Genomic DNA, 13758 nt, shown 5'->3' on the forward strand with positions numbered 1-13758 from the left:
AGACTTAGTGTACAAACCTTAGATATATCCTTCTACTGTGATCAGTGCCTTTACTTACTGGGGAGAGACCTAGTGTACAAACCTTAGGTATCCTCCTACTGTGATCAGTGCCTTTACTTACTGGGGAGAGACTTAGTGTACAAACCTTAGATATATCCCCCTAGTGTGATCAGTGCCTTTACATACTGGGGAGAGACTTAGTGTACAAACCTTAGATATATCCCCCTACTGTGATCAGTGCCTTTACTTACAGGGGGGAGATTAGTGTACAAACCTTTGATATATCTGAACACTTGATGCTGGTCATTTGAATCTGATTATCTGATGATTGACAGTGTATTTATGTTTATAAGTTAAATTCTATGTCACCATGTATGTTAGTTTGTGTAAGTTTATATGTATTTTTACTACGATAACCTGTTCAGATTATGCTTAGTGATATCTCATGATATCTACCAAGTTTAAAGGTCTTGACATTGAACTAAAGTCACAAAATTTTAAATAAGCTTGGATTGACCCCATTCAGTGGTAATTTGATACTTGAAATACATTTTAGTCTTATATATTAGGTTGACACCACAGAAAAATTGATTATAAACTTTAAGTTCGGATTATGCAGGGTCTTTTAACAGGAAATGTTACTGGACTATGGACTGTTAATGTCTAAATGCTGATATATTTAAGGTCAGATTACACAGGGTCTTTTATACATGAGTTGACATGGATTATAAAAATTGATTATCAATATCTAGAAGAATGCTAACATGTTTAAGTTGGAATTACACAGGGTCTGTTATACATGAGTTGACATGGATTATAAGAATTGATTATTAATATCTAGTAGAATGCTAACATATATAAGTTAGGATTACATTACACAGGGTCTGTTATACGTGGGTAGACATGATATTAACATAACTTGTACAACATGTAAAGCAGACAGACAAACAGAGAGAATCCTGCTTTATACATTACAAAAACCCCAAGTATGAGGAAAACAGAAAGACCACATTGCACCAATTACATCATGTACGTAAATGTTTCAGATCGGGATGTCTTTATAAAAAGTCCTTCCTATCTACTGGTGGTATCAGATTCATCAACAACTGGGTGTGGATCGTCTCCCTTTGATGTGTATTGCAGAAATATGTTCAGATTGTTTAAACAATGTCTGTAACTAACTTTCTCAGATTTGTTTGGTTCCTCAGAAACTTCTTGTTTGTGTTTCCGCTTTTGTAAGTTGTTTTCAGATTAATAACACCAAGTTGTTTTAAAACTAGATACATATATAAAGACAGAAACTGAACGAGTCTTGGAAGTTTTTAAAAATATTATACTCTTGTATATGTATAATACATTATTCATAGCTTATTTGATACTGCAATTTTAAAAGATTTTGCAGCTCTGAAATCAAAATTTCATAAAATGAATTGCATCCGGTGTATTAGGAGTGATTTATAGGTATGTAACCAGACATCAGTGTTTATATCTCCTTCTCTATAGATGTAAACATCATAAAACGCATTATAACAGAAATATATTATGTACAGTGGGGGTATTGAAATACAATTTTGTTTTCATATATTGTAATGTGTAATTACTGATTAATATTAAAATTTCCTGTAGTAATTTTATACAAAGGTTCTTTGTATCTAAAACAGGAAATCTACAAAACACATATATACACATCTGTTATGTAGTTGTGATTCACAAGTTCATTTCTGATTTTGTCAGCATAATAATTTGGCCTAATTCATGTAGTGCAGAAAATCCTATGATGAGATCTTGATTCATCAAATCGATCCGTTGAGCTGGAAAAAGGTGTAACTGTACTGTGAACGAAGTGTTAAGTGATATATTGATACCTTCCACCTGGTCAGGTTGATAAGAAAAGTCATGCATTAGTGTACAGTTCAACTTTTAGAAGGTTTTTCTTTATTGAATGACATAGTTACTGCTTTTTTGAGATTTGTTTTGAGAACTTCAGCAAATTTAGTGAAATTTTGATTGTGTTTTTTCGACAATAAGCCCATGACTGGTGTTAAGCCCACTCTCATCTGTCGTATATGAATATAAATATATAAATACTACTGGGTGGTTTGTGATGCAGTGGCAACACATTCACCTTTCACCTACACATCCAGGTTTTATTTCCTTAATGGACGTGAAAAGGTATAGGGTCACCTGCCCAAACATTTGGATTTTCCACCGGTAGTCCACTTTCCTCCCACATCGAGACGTACCCTTACATGCTAGTGTGATTAATTAAAGGATGATATTTTAGTTCACTGTGTATTTGATTTTAATTCCTTACAAAGAAAATTATCGTGGAATGGAGAAACAAATTTTTTTTTTTCATTTTTCTAAAATTGGAGATTAAAATAATTGTGCTATGGGTAGCTGAAGATTCTTTGGAAAATAAATATTATAAAACGTCAAAGAGAGAGGGGAGGAGAATTCTTAAGAACAAAAGAAATATTCAGATATGGTAACAAAAACAAGGTTGTAATCAACAAAACAACACTATTTTCACATTATCACCAAAATCTATGCTCATCATGATGGAGGAATACCACCTCAATATGAGTTAATGAATGCTAGTGTGTTGAATCAATGGTAAAAAGTTCTACCTCTAGCAATGTGTCATACATTGGCAGCTTGGAGGGAAAGATCCTCTGTGATGGTACACAGACTGTAACAAAACAAAATTGTGTACCTCCCTGATGAATTTTATGTGCCTGTTATTATGTAGGGAGGAAAGGAAGGATGGATGGAGGTAAAGGGGATCTGGTACCATTGTGGTGACCAAGACTACTGCCTGAAATAGGAATGGGGATTGTATGTGTAATTAGTCATTGAGTGAAACTTTCTGTACACATGGATATATTGTGTATGGAGTATGGGGATGGTGGTGAGAAAGGGGGAGGAGGAGGGGAGAGGAATGAGAGAGGAGAGACAAATATACAAAGGTGAACAGCCAGTTAGATGTCTAAGACCAGGATAAATAGCTAAGGAAGGGTCAACCTGTCTGGAACCAAGATGAAATTACTGCTGTGATTATAGTCAGGAGGATTGAGGGATAACAGGGTGAACAGGAGAACATTGGCTGACTTCTGCAATACTGACTCTTAAAGTGGGTACAGAGGGGCTGATGCTGGGCTACCATACTGACTCTTAAAGTGGGGACTGAGGGACTGATGCTGGGCTACCATACTGACTTTTAAAGTGGAGACTGAGGGACTGATCCTGGGCTATCATACTGATTCTTAAAGTGGGGACTGAGGGACTGATGCTGGGTTACCATACTGACACCAAGAATAGGGACTGAGAAGCTGAAGCTGAGCTACCATACTGACACCAAGGATGGGGACTAATGAGCTAAACCTGAGCTACCACACTGACACTAAGGGTGGGGACTAAGGAGCAGAAGCTGAGCTACCATACTGACACCAAGGATGGGGACTAATGAGCTAAACCTGAGATACCATACTGACACTAAGGGTCAGGACTGGGGGACTAACACTTAGCTACCATACGGCACTAAAAGTTGGAACTGGTAGGGGTGATGGGGATGGCTATCACTGACTCTTACCATACTGACACTAAGGGTTGGGACCAGGGGGCTGATGCTGAGCTACCATACTGACTCTAAACATGGGGACTGAGTGGCTGATACTGGGCTTTCATACGGCAGTAAAACATGGGGACTTGTAGGGGGGAAGGGGGGGGGGGGGGGGGTGCTAAGAGTGGGGTCTCTGAAAAAATATAAAGTATAAAATGGTTTCTAAAAAGGACAATTTTCATTATTATTAAAGTACTTTTAAAGTCTTTTATGTAATTATTTCAATTACATAGCAGACAAAATCAGGATCCAGCACATCATTATATGAAGTTGTGTATAATATGAAGTAGAATCATAGCCACACTTTTATTATCAAAAAAGGATGGAAAGGGCAGTTGTAGTCTGGCTACCAGACTCTAAATTTTTGTGCTCGTCTAAATTCTTACATTAGCTGTTCCAATTTGTTTAAAAATTTGATATTCTAGAGTCATGGGGCATAAAGTCCGAGGGCAGTCTAGGGAACCTCATACTGTTAATAGTTATACAATACAGAAAGTGGTCATGCTATTTTTAAATGATGTTAGATACTTAAATTAGTGAGTAATAAGTAAGGGCTGGAGGGAATATTATATATCATGACATTGAACCTCCCAGATTTTAAAACATGGTGATATTAAGGATGACATCTGCATCTCCTGGGTAGTCATAAGAAATTAAATTTTAATTTGTACTCTCGCTGTTTTTGTTGTAGGAAGGGCTCACAGTGGGCTGTTTTAGTTTGTTTAATTCAAAACATGTACTGTTAATTATTTTACTTTTTAGAGAATTAAAACATCATTGATACTTAAAATACCACTTCCACATTTTCTGATTTCTAGAAAGTGGAATTAGCGCAAACAAGTAACTGAAAACGTTTTTTTCCATAGACATCTGTATATATTTTAAGAAATGTTGGTTTGTTGGGTGTATCGCCCTAGGAACAGGCGGGGTCATTTTAGGGCAGAATCTCCTTTCATTTTGTTAACAGCTGGTGACTTTTTCACTGAATAACATATGAGAGGCCCATTACTTGTATGCCATCCAGAACAATTACGGTAAAGTGTCATGGACAAAACCATGTGTGAGAACAGACTGGTTGGTTTTTCAGCTTTTGAAGAAACACAAACCTCCATGGAAAGGGATTGTCAAACTACACCTTACCTTAAGTTACATATGACAATGCTTTATCTGATGGGCCTATTTTGGCCTCCTTATTTCAGTAAAGGGTCATCCCTGGCTATGGATGATTCAGCAACCTGTAATATGTAACCATGTCAAGGTTGTATTTCTACGATATTCACATGTTAGATATCCTAATAGCTCAGGAAGATGTTCTTAAACATCTGTTTATCTTTAAAACTAAAACGGAAAAATGTTCAATCTTACCATTTCCATGGTAACAACACTTCTGTTATGACTTAACAATAGTACTTTATCAATAAATGTGTTGTTTACATCTGTCTATTTCATGAATGCTCGGGTAAGAATTTTCGGAAGTCTTGTGGAAGGGATTTTGTACAATCTTCTGCAACACATGCAAATGACTACAGATAAAGATACTGCGAGATACATTTTATGTAGGATAACATGTGAAGTCACTTACCACTGTGCTTTACTAATGGGAAGGAGGAATAAAAATGTTCGTCTGGTATGTCGATAGCGTAAGACTTTTTTCTTGGCCTGCTTGATTTTGTGGAATAGTGCTTGTACTCTTACCAGTCTCTGTTTTTCCCAACCAATTCAAACATGCCATTGATACAGATCAGTGTTATTTATATGACTGATGAGAGGCACTGACTCAATTCTGTCTCGTTTCATTGCTATAAGCTTTTAATTTCGGAAGATGACTTCTTGTGATTTGTCTTAATTACGAAAAAATATCTACATTTATATGGCTTTCTGTTCTTTATCATAATATCACTGACTAAAATGCTTTTCATTCAGCTAACACCTGCAAAATGAGATATAATGATAAAAAGGGTTGGTTTGAAATCTTATATAGCCAGTTAATGTCCAGACAAGACTTATATCATTTGTTAGTTAATTAAGCAAATGGGATTGGTTTTTAACATTAAAGACTAGTTTCATTGAACTGATTTAAAGAACTTTGCTGACCTTAAACAGGTGTTTGAATGCCTGCATTCATTAAGGAAGAGGAGTTTTGTTTCACAATAAAAGAAAAACAATTTCCGTTTTCATTGAATTTTTCTTGTTTCCTGTAAAGTGTTTGTAAATAAGTTGGTTGAATACCTAAATTCTCTAAAGCTTATAATAACACAACATGCTTTGTTTAGTTAGTAAAACAAAAAATAATGGGCTAGATTTTTGTGTATGTGATGTGGATGATCTAGAGGACAAATGATGGCCAGATAGTCAATTGTTTAAAGTATCTCTCTAGAATTCTGGTTTCAAATCATGGTTTAACTTTGTTGTAGTTTTCATTCTTCAATATAGTAGCATCTGTGATGAATTCTTGTTGGTAACGTGTGCTTACTTTTTAAGAGGTTTCCAGCACCTAGATCTTGAAATCATCCAACATTTTTGGGGTTTATATTTTGGATTAAAAAACAAACATACACAAGCATGATTTATGTGGATGATAAAAAGTCCAAAATATCAACATTATCATGTGAATCTATGCGATCTCCAGTGGTTTTGCCTTAATTATTTGAACATTTTCTATTTCTTAATGTCAACATGACAACCAGAGTTTCTTCCCCTTGTTGTTTCATATGGACTTGTATGTCCCCAATACCCTGAATATGTCATGGGTTTCATTTTCTTATCATTACCTCCAATGATAATCAGTTATCTGCCCTTTGATTTTACAGATGGCCGTGCCTGTCCTGACTATACCGGTCGCGGTGCAGATCCATTGCCTCGATCAGGTGATAATCGTGCAAACCTCCTCATCAACAACGAGTTTTTCTGTCGAGGGTATGTTGTGGGATGGAACTATTACAGAGTTGTACCAAGATATGTCGGTTATGCGGCTGTATGGAGACAAATTTCTCCAGAGGAATTTATCTTGGTGGGCCAGACAGAACTTCCTGTTGCCGCCGTAGGCAACCACACTGTGCAAGCGAATCCCCCAATTGCTGTCGAAAAGGGTGACTTCATTGGAATCTTTTACCCACGAGCCTCCACTGAGGGCGTTGTAGCAAGTGCTCGTGCTGGTGAAGTGACGCCTGAAGAACTTTATCAAAATTACTATGCTACATTTTACCAGGAGGATGTGGAAACCGGATCTATTTTTAGCTTGGAGAGGGTGCCATATGAGGACGTCGGAGCAACATTTGCTATTAGAGCTTTGATGGATTATACCGGTGTTTCACAGAGTAAAAAATTTTTATTTACTATTTTTACAACTTTTCTTTGGAAAAGAAAACATTTGTTTAAAATTACCATTATTGATTTATCAGATAAGAAATTTTGGTATCATTAGAAATATTGATATATTTTGTCTTCATATAGTGATGCTAAATTGTCTCTTTGTTTTAAGGAAAAAATCAGAAAAAATAAATTACAACTACATGCGATCAAACTATATTGATCAAGCTACAAATTTTCATGTTGTTCCACAGTTCAGGAGTTTCAGTTGTTTTATACCTAGTCTCCAATACTACTGTATAAAGGGAAACATTCCAGCAGGGTTCTTTCAACCTCCAGGAAAAATATTTATCTTCAACCATTGTGAAGTTCCCTCTTAGAATTAAATATGTATTTTAATCAGTTTTATTTTTGCTTTATTGACATAATGGTGAAAAGAGTGAAAATTTAACTAGCGAAATATTCCCTGCTTACAGTATATTGGTTTTTCTATCCTGTCTCTACTAATTTGTTTTTCCCACAAACTATGCTTGGAAATCTCTTTCTTTGAAAATGGCTATATTATAATGAATTATGGTTATTTAGTCAAAATAATGTGAAATGTGATCAAAAGTTTTTGTTTTCCGTGATCTTACAGCCGATGTAGACTCAGTGTTGACCTGTAAACCTGATCAGTTCACATGTGAGGATGGAGAATGTGTGGATGGACGGTACAGATGTGACGGACAGTTTGATTGTTTCGACCAGTCGGATGAAAAAGGATGTGGTACGTCGAGTCTTAGCATACAGACTGAAGTCAAAATTCTTTCTACTGAATACTGTACTGCATGATTACACTGACTGAGTGAATACTGAAATATCTAATCACTTACCCTTTATCAGTTCTGATACAATATACTCAAAAGCTTCGAATTATATCGTAGTAATTACCTCTCTTTTGTATGATTTCATTATATATCTTTCAAGAAAAAAAAATTATGATGGTTTTTATACCTTCCAAAAATATAGGAAGTATTTTGTTCCCAAGAGAACACTATGGTAAACTTTCCTGAGGTGAAAAGCTTATGTGAAAATAAAATCGGTTAAGAATTTCAATTATTTACTGTGAATATAAAAAATATGGATTCTATTTGTGGACATGTTTTGTCATGTTGTCTATCAAGATTCCTGAATAATTTCGAGTTCATGGTAGTTATTTTCTTCCTGTGGAGAAAAATATTACTATTTAACAATATTCAAGTGGAATTCTTAAAGTAACCAAATGGGAATTTGGGATTTATTGCCTCGGAGATTGAAAACACTTAGTATTTTGTATAAAGACAGGAGAAAGTGAGGGATTATCATTAAAGGTAGGTTTCATTTCATGACAAATTCAGCTTGTTGGAGACTTTGATAGATTGTGAAATGATTTTCTTTCAGATCCAATAAAATGTGTAGAAGGAGAGGTAAAGTGTCGTTCAACTCCTCAGTGTATTCCGCAAGCCTTCCTCTGTAACAGCCAAGTGGACTGCTCGGACGGAAGTGACGAGGAAGATTGTCGTAAGAATTCTCAACCATGCATTGCTCTAATTAATCGGACAAACTTTTGTTGGTTTCTTTGTGATATGGTGACAAAATTTAATACCGTATTTATCCCAGTAATCCAAGGGGGATTCACACAGAAATTCTTGGTCATTGGTAGAGGGGTGGGGCTGGGGGTGGGGGCTTACTACAGGATTATGAAATAACATCTGTTGTTAATTCTGTATTGAGCAGTGGTACATGTGGGTGGGCTTATTACTGAACATTTGCTAATTGAGTGATAAATATGGTAATAACCCACAAAATCAGTCTCCTTTACACATACAAGCATGAAGGTTGTGCAAAATGAGTTTTTTTAATGATATAACTTTTCAAACATGAAAGAGCATCTTAATATAAAAGTTATGTTGAATTTGTTTAAAATTACAAACCACTTCTATATTTAACATGATTTTGTTCCGCTTAGTTATGAATAAGTAATTTTAAATTGTGTTCTTTCTAAAAGATTCATAATGGGGGACTGATTTTAACTTAAATGTACAAATTTTGTCACCATGGAATTGATTATCAATATCAAATTAAATAACATTTGAATTTTTCAATTTAACTTAATGGCTTGTGTTGTTGGGCATGGTGCTTTTCCTTTTTCTTCTTAAATCTGTCTTGAAATGAAAATTTTCATTAAATTTCTGAGCTTTAACTTTTCTGCATAGTAATGATTTCAGGATTTCTTGTTACTTGTGAGTATATTGGAATAAATTACGATTTTTCATGTTCCATTGATAGCATGATGCTTTGGTATGAAAATCTTTCTTTCCACGAATCTATAAATTTGTATTGGTAACAACAATCTGTTATTTGCACACCTTTGCGAAATATATGTAGTTTCACAACATCATTATAATGAATGCCTGCATATTTGGAAGTCTGTGGATTTGATCTTTGATTATGGAAATGATAGGCAAGTTAAAGCGAGTTTGCGACTGTTTTCCTTCAGCTGTATTGCCATGTACCGACCAGCAGTTTCAGTGTAGTAGCGGACAGTGCATTGACAAGAACCTGCGATGTGACTCAGTGTCGGACTGTTCCGACGGAACTGACGAAATAGCATGCCGTAAGTGTCAAATGAAAACTTAATTCAAACTCAGATACAACTCCAGAATGCAACGATCATTCATCGAGGACTGATTTTGTCCAAGAGATATTCTTCAGTCAGAATTGAGATGTTTAAGATATGCACACATCTGACGAATTGCCCTAGATATAACATTTTAATACTGTATATTGTTGAATTTTTGGGGCCACTTTTATTTCGTGGTTTAGACATGATACCACCTATCAAATACACAGTTTTTTCATCTGAAGACTTCTTGGTTGAATTTAATTTTTTTGGTTTGTCTTCACAAACATTATGTTGTTATTTAGTGTACATACAGATCTGTGTTCCTGATATTGAGAAAACAATTTGCTTTTTTAGCAGATATTGATTTTTCTGGGGGGAAAAAAGGGAAAATATGAAGAGCAAAATTCAAAGTATTGAAGTAATTAATCATTTAGGATAAGTTATTTTGGGTTCTATTTATAGAACATGTACGACCACTCCTGAAAATTAAATTGAAATTAGAAAATTAAAGTAATCAATTTCATTTACTGTTCATGGAATGTGAATTTGTCCCGTAATTATATAATAATTTAGTAATTTTCTAGTCCTTGGTGGCATACATTTTAGTAAACTTCTGTCTACACTCTTTCTTTCTGCAGCTACCAGTGCAACAGGTTTGTGACCTTTTGTGACCCATAATGACCTTTAGTGACCTTATGATAATATGATGTAATCACATCTCTCCACCCCTCTTACTTAAATTTGGTGTTAAAAGTATTATGACCACAATGTTATTTTACAGGAAGACATAGACATTTAGATATCATTAACAATGGGATGTTGATATACACAACAATGTATTAAACATTTCTTAAATGAGAATAATCTATAGAGGTTTTACTGTTTAAATGAGGGGCATTCTATAGAGGTTTTACTGTATACATGAGGGGCATTTAACAGAGGTTTTACTGTTTAAATGAGGGGCGTTCTACAGAGGTTTTGCTGTTTAAATGAGGGGCGTTGAATAGAAATTTTGCTGTTTAAATGAGGGGCGTTCTACAGAGGTTTTGCTGTTTAAATGAGGGGCGTTTAATAGAGGTTTTACTGTTTAAATGAGGGGCGTTTAATAGAGGTTTTACTGTTTAAATGAGGGGCGTTGAATAGAAATTTTGCTGTTTAAATGAGGGGCGTTTAATAGAGGTTTTACTGTTTAAATGAGGGCCGTTGAATAGAAATTTTGCTGTTTAAATGAGGGGCGTTTAATAGAGGTTTTACTGTTTAAATGAGGGGCGTTTAATAGAGATTTTGCTGTTTAAATGAGGGGCGTTTAATAGAGGTTTTACTGTTTAAATGAGGGGCGTTTAATAGAGATTTTGCTTTTTAAATGAAGGGCTTTCAACAGAAGTTATAATGTTGAAATAAGGGGCATTCTATCAAAGTTGTACTAAAATTTTGGCTGCTGTTATATCAGGACAGAGGTTTGATAAAATCTAGATATTTGGATTGATTATGACAACATATTTAGTTATAATAATTTTAAAATTTTGTTGTGGCACAAAAATGATTTAGCACCATGTTAAGTCAGGAAGGTTGTGGAGAAGATGTAAACAGGAACTTTAAATGGTTACTATAGTCTGTTGTATGTTACACATATTGTCTGTATTGAAATGTCCTGTTATGTACAGCTAGAAAAATCTTCTGGATTTGTAATGGGTTGTGTATCAATTCCTGCAAGAATTCTATGGAAAATGCTGTAAAGATCCTGTATTCCTGCAAGAGTCCTGTAAACCAAAGCCCCTGTGAAAAGCAACTCCTATCAATATGCATCCTGTAGTGCATTTTAATAGTAAAATTCCTCTAAATACTGTATTAGAACAGCATCCTGTAATTAAGTATACAGCTTTATCTGTATTGTTTATGACATAAATATGCTTGATATATGAATATGAAATTCTATCCATTCTTTCTTCCCTTCAAAGTCTCTTCAGGGTCTTCTAAAGGCTTATTTCATGTGCATGTTTCCTTCATTGTCGGCTTCTTGTCGGATCTTGATCACTGTAACTCTTTACCTATGCTATATAAGGAAAACAATATTTATGAATAAATAATATTTAATTCATTTCATTTTTTTATGCTATTTACAAAAAGAAATTATATCTATTAAATTTTCAGCACTTCTTTAAATTGTATCTATTAAATTTTCAGCACTTCTTTGAAAAAGAAATTCTCCACTGTTCTGAAAGATAATCTTTTCTGAAAAATTTTGTTTGAATCAGAAATCTTTCTAATAATCTTTCTGGGCGAATAGACTTCTGATATATTTTTTCCAAAATGTAAAACTGGTGTCTGTAAGAATGATATAAATGATGGCTTTATAAGATTTAGTCTAGCTTGTCTAAAATATGTTGTTATATTATATGATGCATGCAAAATAAGTTCTAATCAAAGAAACAAACAAAATATTTTGGATTCATAAGATATGATCTCAATGACAAAAGTTATTTATGTGGAAAAAAATATTGATAAAACTGAACATTGATCTTTTTTGATGAATGATATTCTACTGAATGAACAATCACAGTGTGGTATATGTTATGTATAGGTGGGGTATTTAAAACATTATTTTTAATGTTTGTCATTACTTAATGAAGCTCTCTGTGTTTGACATTTCCAATTTTTTATCTTAAAACTTATAAACTTGTATCATTCCAAACACTTGCAAGAATTTATTTTAGCTCACCTGGCCCGAAGAGCCATTAGTTAGCTATAGGAATATTGTGGCGTTTGTCGTTTGTCCGTTCGTACATCAACTTTTCTTCAAATTGCTAATACTCATGAAGGACTAAGCCAATTTAGACCAATTTTTTTTTTTCATAAATGATGAGTCTCGACACCCAAGGAGGGGCATGTCCCATTGGAGGAAATAGAGCAAATTCTTTAAAATCCTACCTCTTCGATAGGAATGATTGGATTTGGCACAAATTTGGTACATAGAATTGATGGGGAAGTGGAATCAATTTTGTGGTTGGGGAGGGGGGGGGGGGGCTAGGGCAGGAGGGGCTTGGGAAATAGAATAAATTCTTTAAAATTCTATTCCTGGTGTGGAAATGATTGGTTTTGACTACTCAGGTCTGTATGAACAGTGCATCCTGGCCCTCTTGGGTGGATGGGGTGGGCCCAATTGGGGAAATGTAAGTTCTTCAAAATCCTTTTTCTGTACAAGGATATTATCCAAGTTTGGTACGAAACAATTTTTATGTTTGATGACAAGGCTGGGAATCAGTAGGGTAATTATTTCAGAAATCATTCGTTATTAGCCAGGTGAGTGATGCAGGCCCCTTTGGCCTCTTGGTTGTTAACTGTGTCTCACATTTACACAAAATATTCTTCATGTGTAGTTAATTCTAAAAAGTCTTTCTTCCAAAATAGTTTTTACAAATTAGGTCATGAAATTTTTTGTTTTTTTCAAATTTGAGTATTTGTGAAATATTGTGGTATGTGACTTTGAACTTTGGTCAGTAATGAGAGGCCAAACACAGTTTATGATTAGGTAGGTGTGTGTACTTGGTGAGGATGACATGTTGTGTTTGTAGTAAATACTGTATATGTGGGTTATACATGTTTTTGATATAACAAACAACACTTGTCTAGAAGTGTAGCATGGTTCTCATACTATTATTCATGCATGATACAGAGATAAAACCAGAAGGTTTTCTTTGTACAGGAGTCAATATCATGAGGGAATTGAAACGAGACCGCTGTTCTGGCATAACTAATATGATCATAGTCCATTAAAGATTAATCGATGAAAATTTAATTTAAATCAAACATTAAGCAAAAAAAATTTAAAATTGCCCAAATGATAGATCAACCAATTAGAAAATATGTATGACCCAATGAGAGTTGAATTTAGATCTACCAATCAGCTCAATGTTGAGACTGACTTACTTGAAGCAATATTACGCAGAACATAAAATTGGGTTTGGAACATTTTGACTTGAAATTGATGTCAAATATGTAATTCATTTGGATGAAACATGAATTGATGAGGTATGAACCAGTTACATATAAAACCAAGGAATCTAATACCAACTGGATATGTCTGTACTCAGTGTCGGTGCCATGCAAGCCGACAGAATTTCGGTGTGAAATGGGGCGGTGTATAGACGAAGGACTTCGATGTGATGGAGCAAACGATTGTCCT

The 13758-nt window shown here is 34.7% G+C and overlaps 1 protein-coding gene across 1 annotated transcript in view; it reads left to right on the plus strand.

Annotated features, from left to right (window-relative positions):
* LOC132553268 (basement membrane-specific heparan sulfate proteoglycan core protein-like) overlaps nt 1-13758 on the plus strand; it is a 153992-nt gene that overhangs the window by 64270 nt on the left and 75964 nt on the right. The window contains exons 6-8 of the mRNA XM_060217499.1: nt 6433-6939; nt 7569-7697; nt 8351-8470. Of these exons, the coding sequence (XP_060073482.1) occupies nt 6433-6939; nt 7569-7697; nt 8351-8470 (756 nt within the window). The remainder of the gene's footprint in view (nt 1-6432; nt 6940-7568; nt 7698-8350; nt 8471-13758) is intronic.

The sequence above is a fragment of the Ylistrum balloti genome, unplaced genomic scaffold (genome assembly GCF_031769215.1).
Source record: "Ylistrum balloti isolate Yb309-2 unplaced genomic scaffold, AGI_CSIRO_Ybal_v1 Utg370312, whole genome shotgun sequence".
NCBI lineage: Eukaryota > Metazoa > Mollusca > Bivalvia > Pectinida > Pectinidae > Ylistrum > Ylistrum balloti.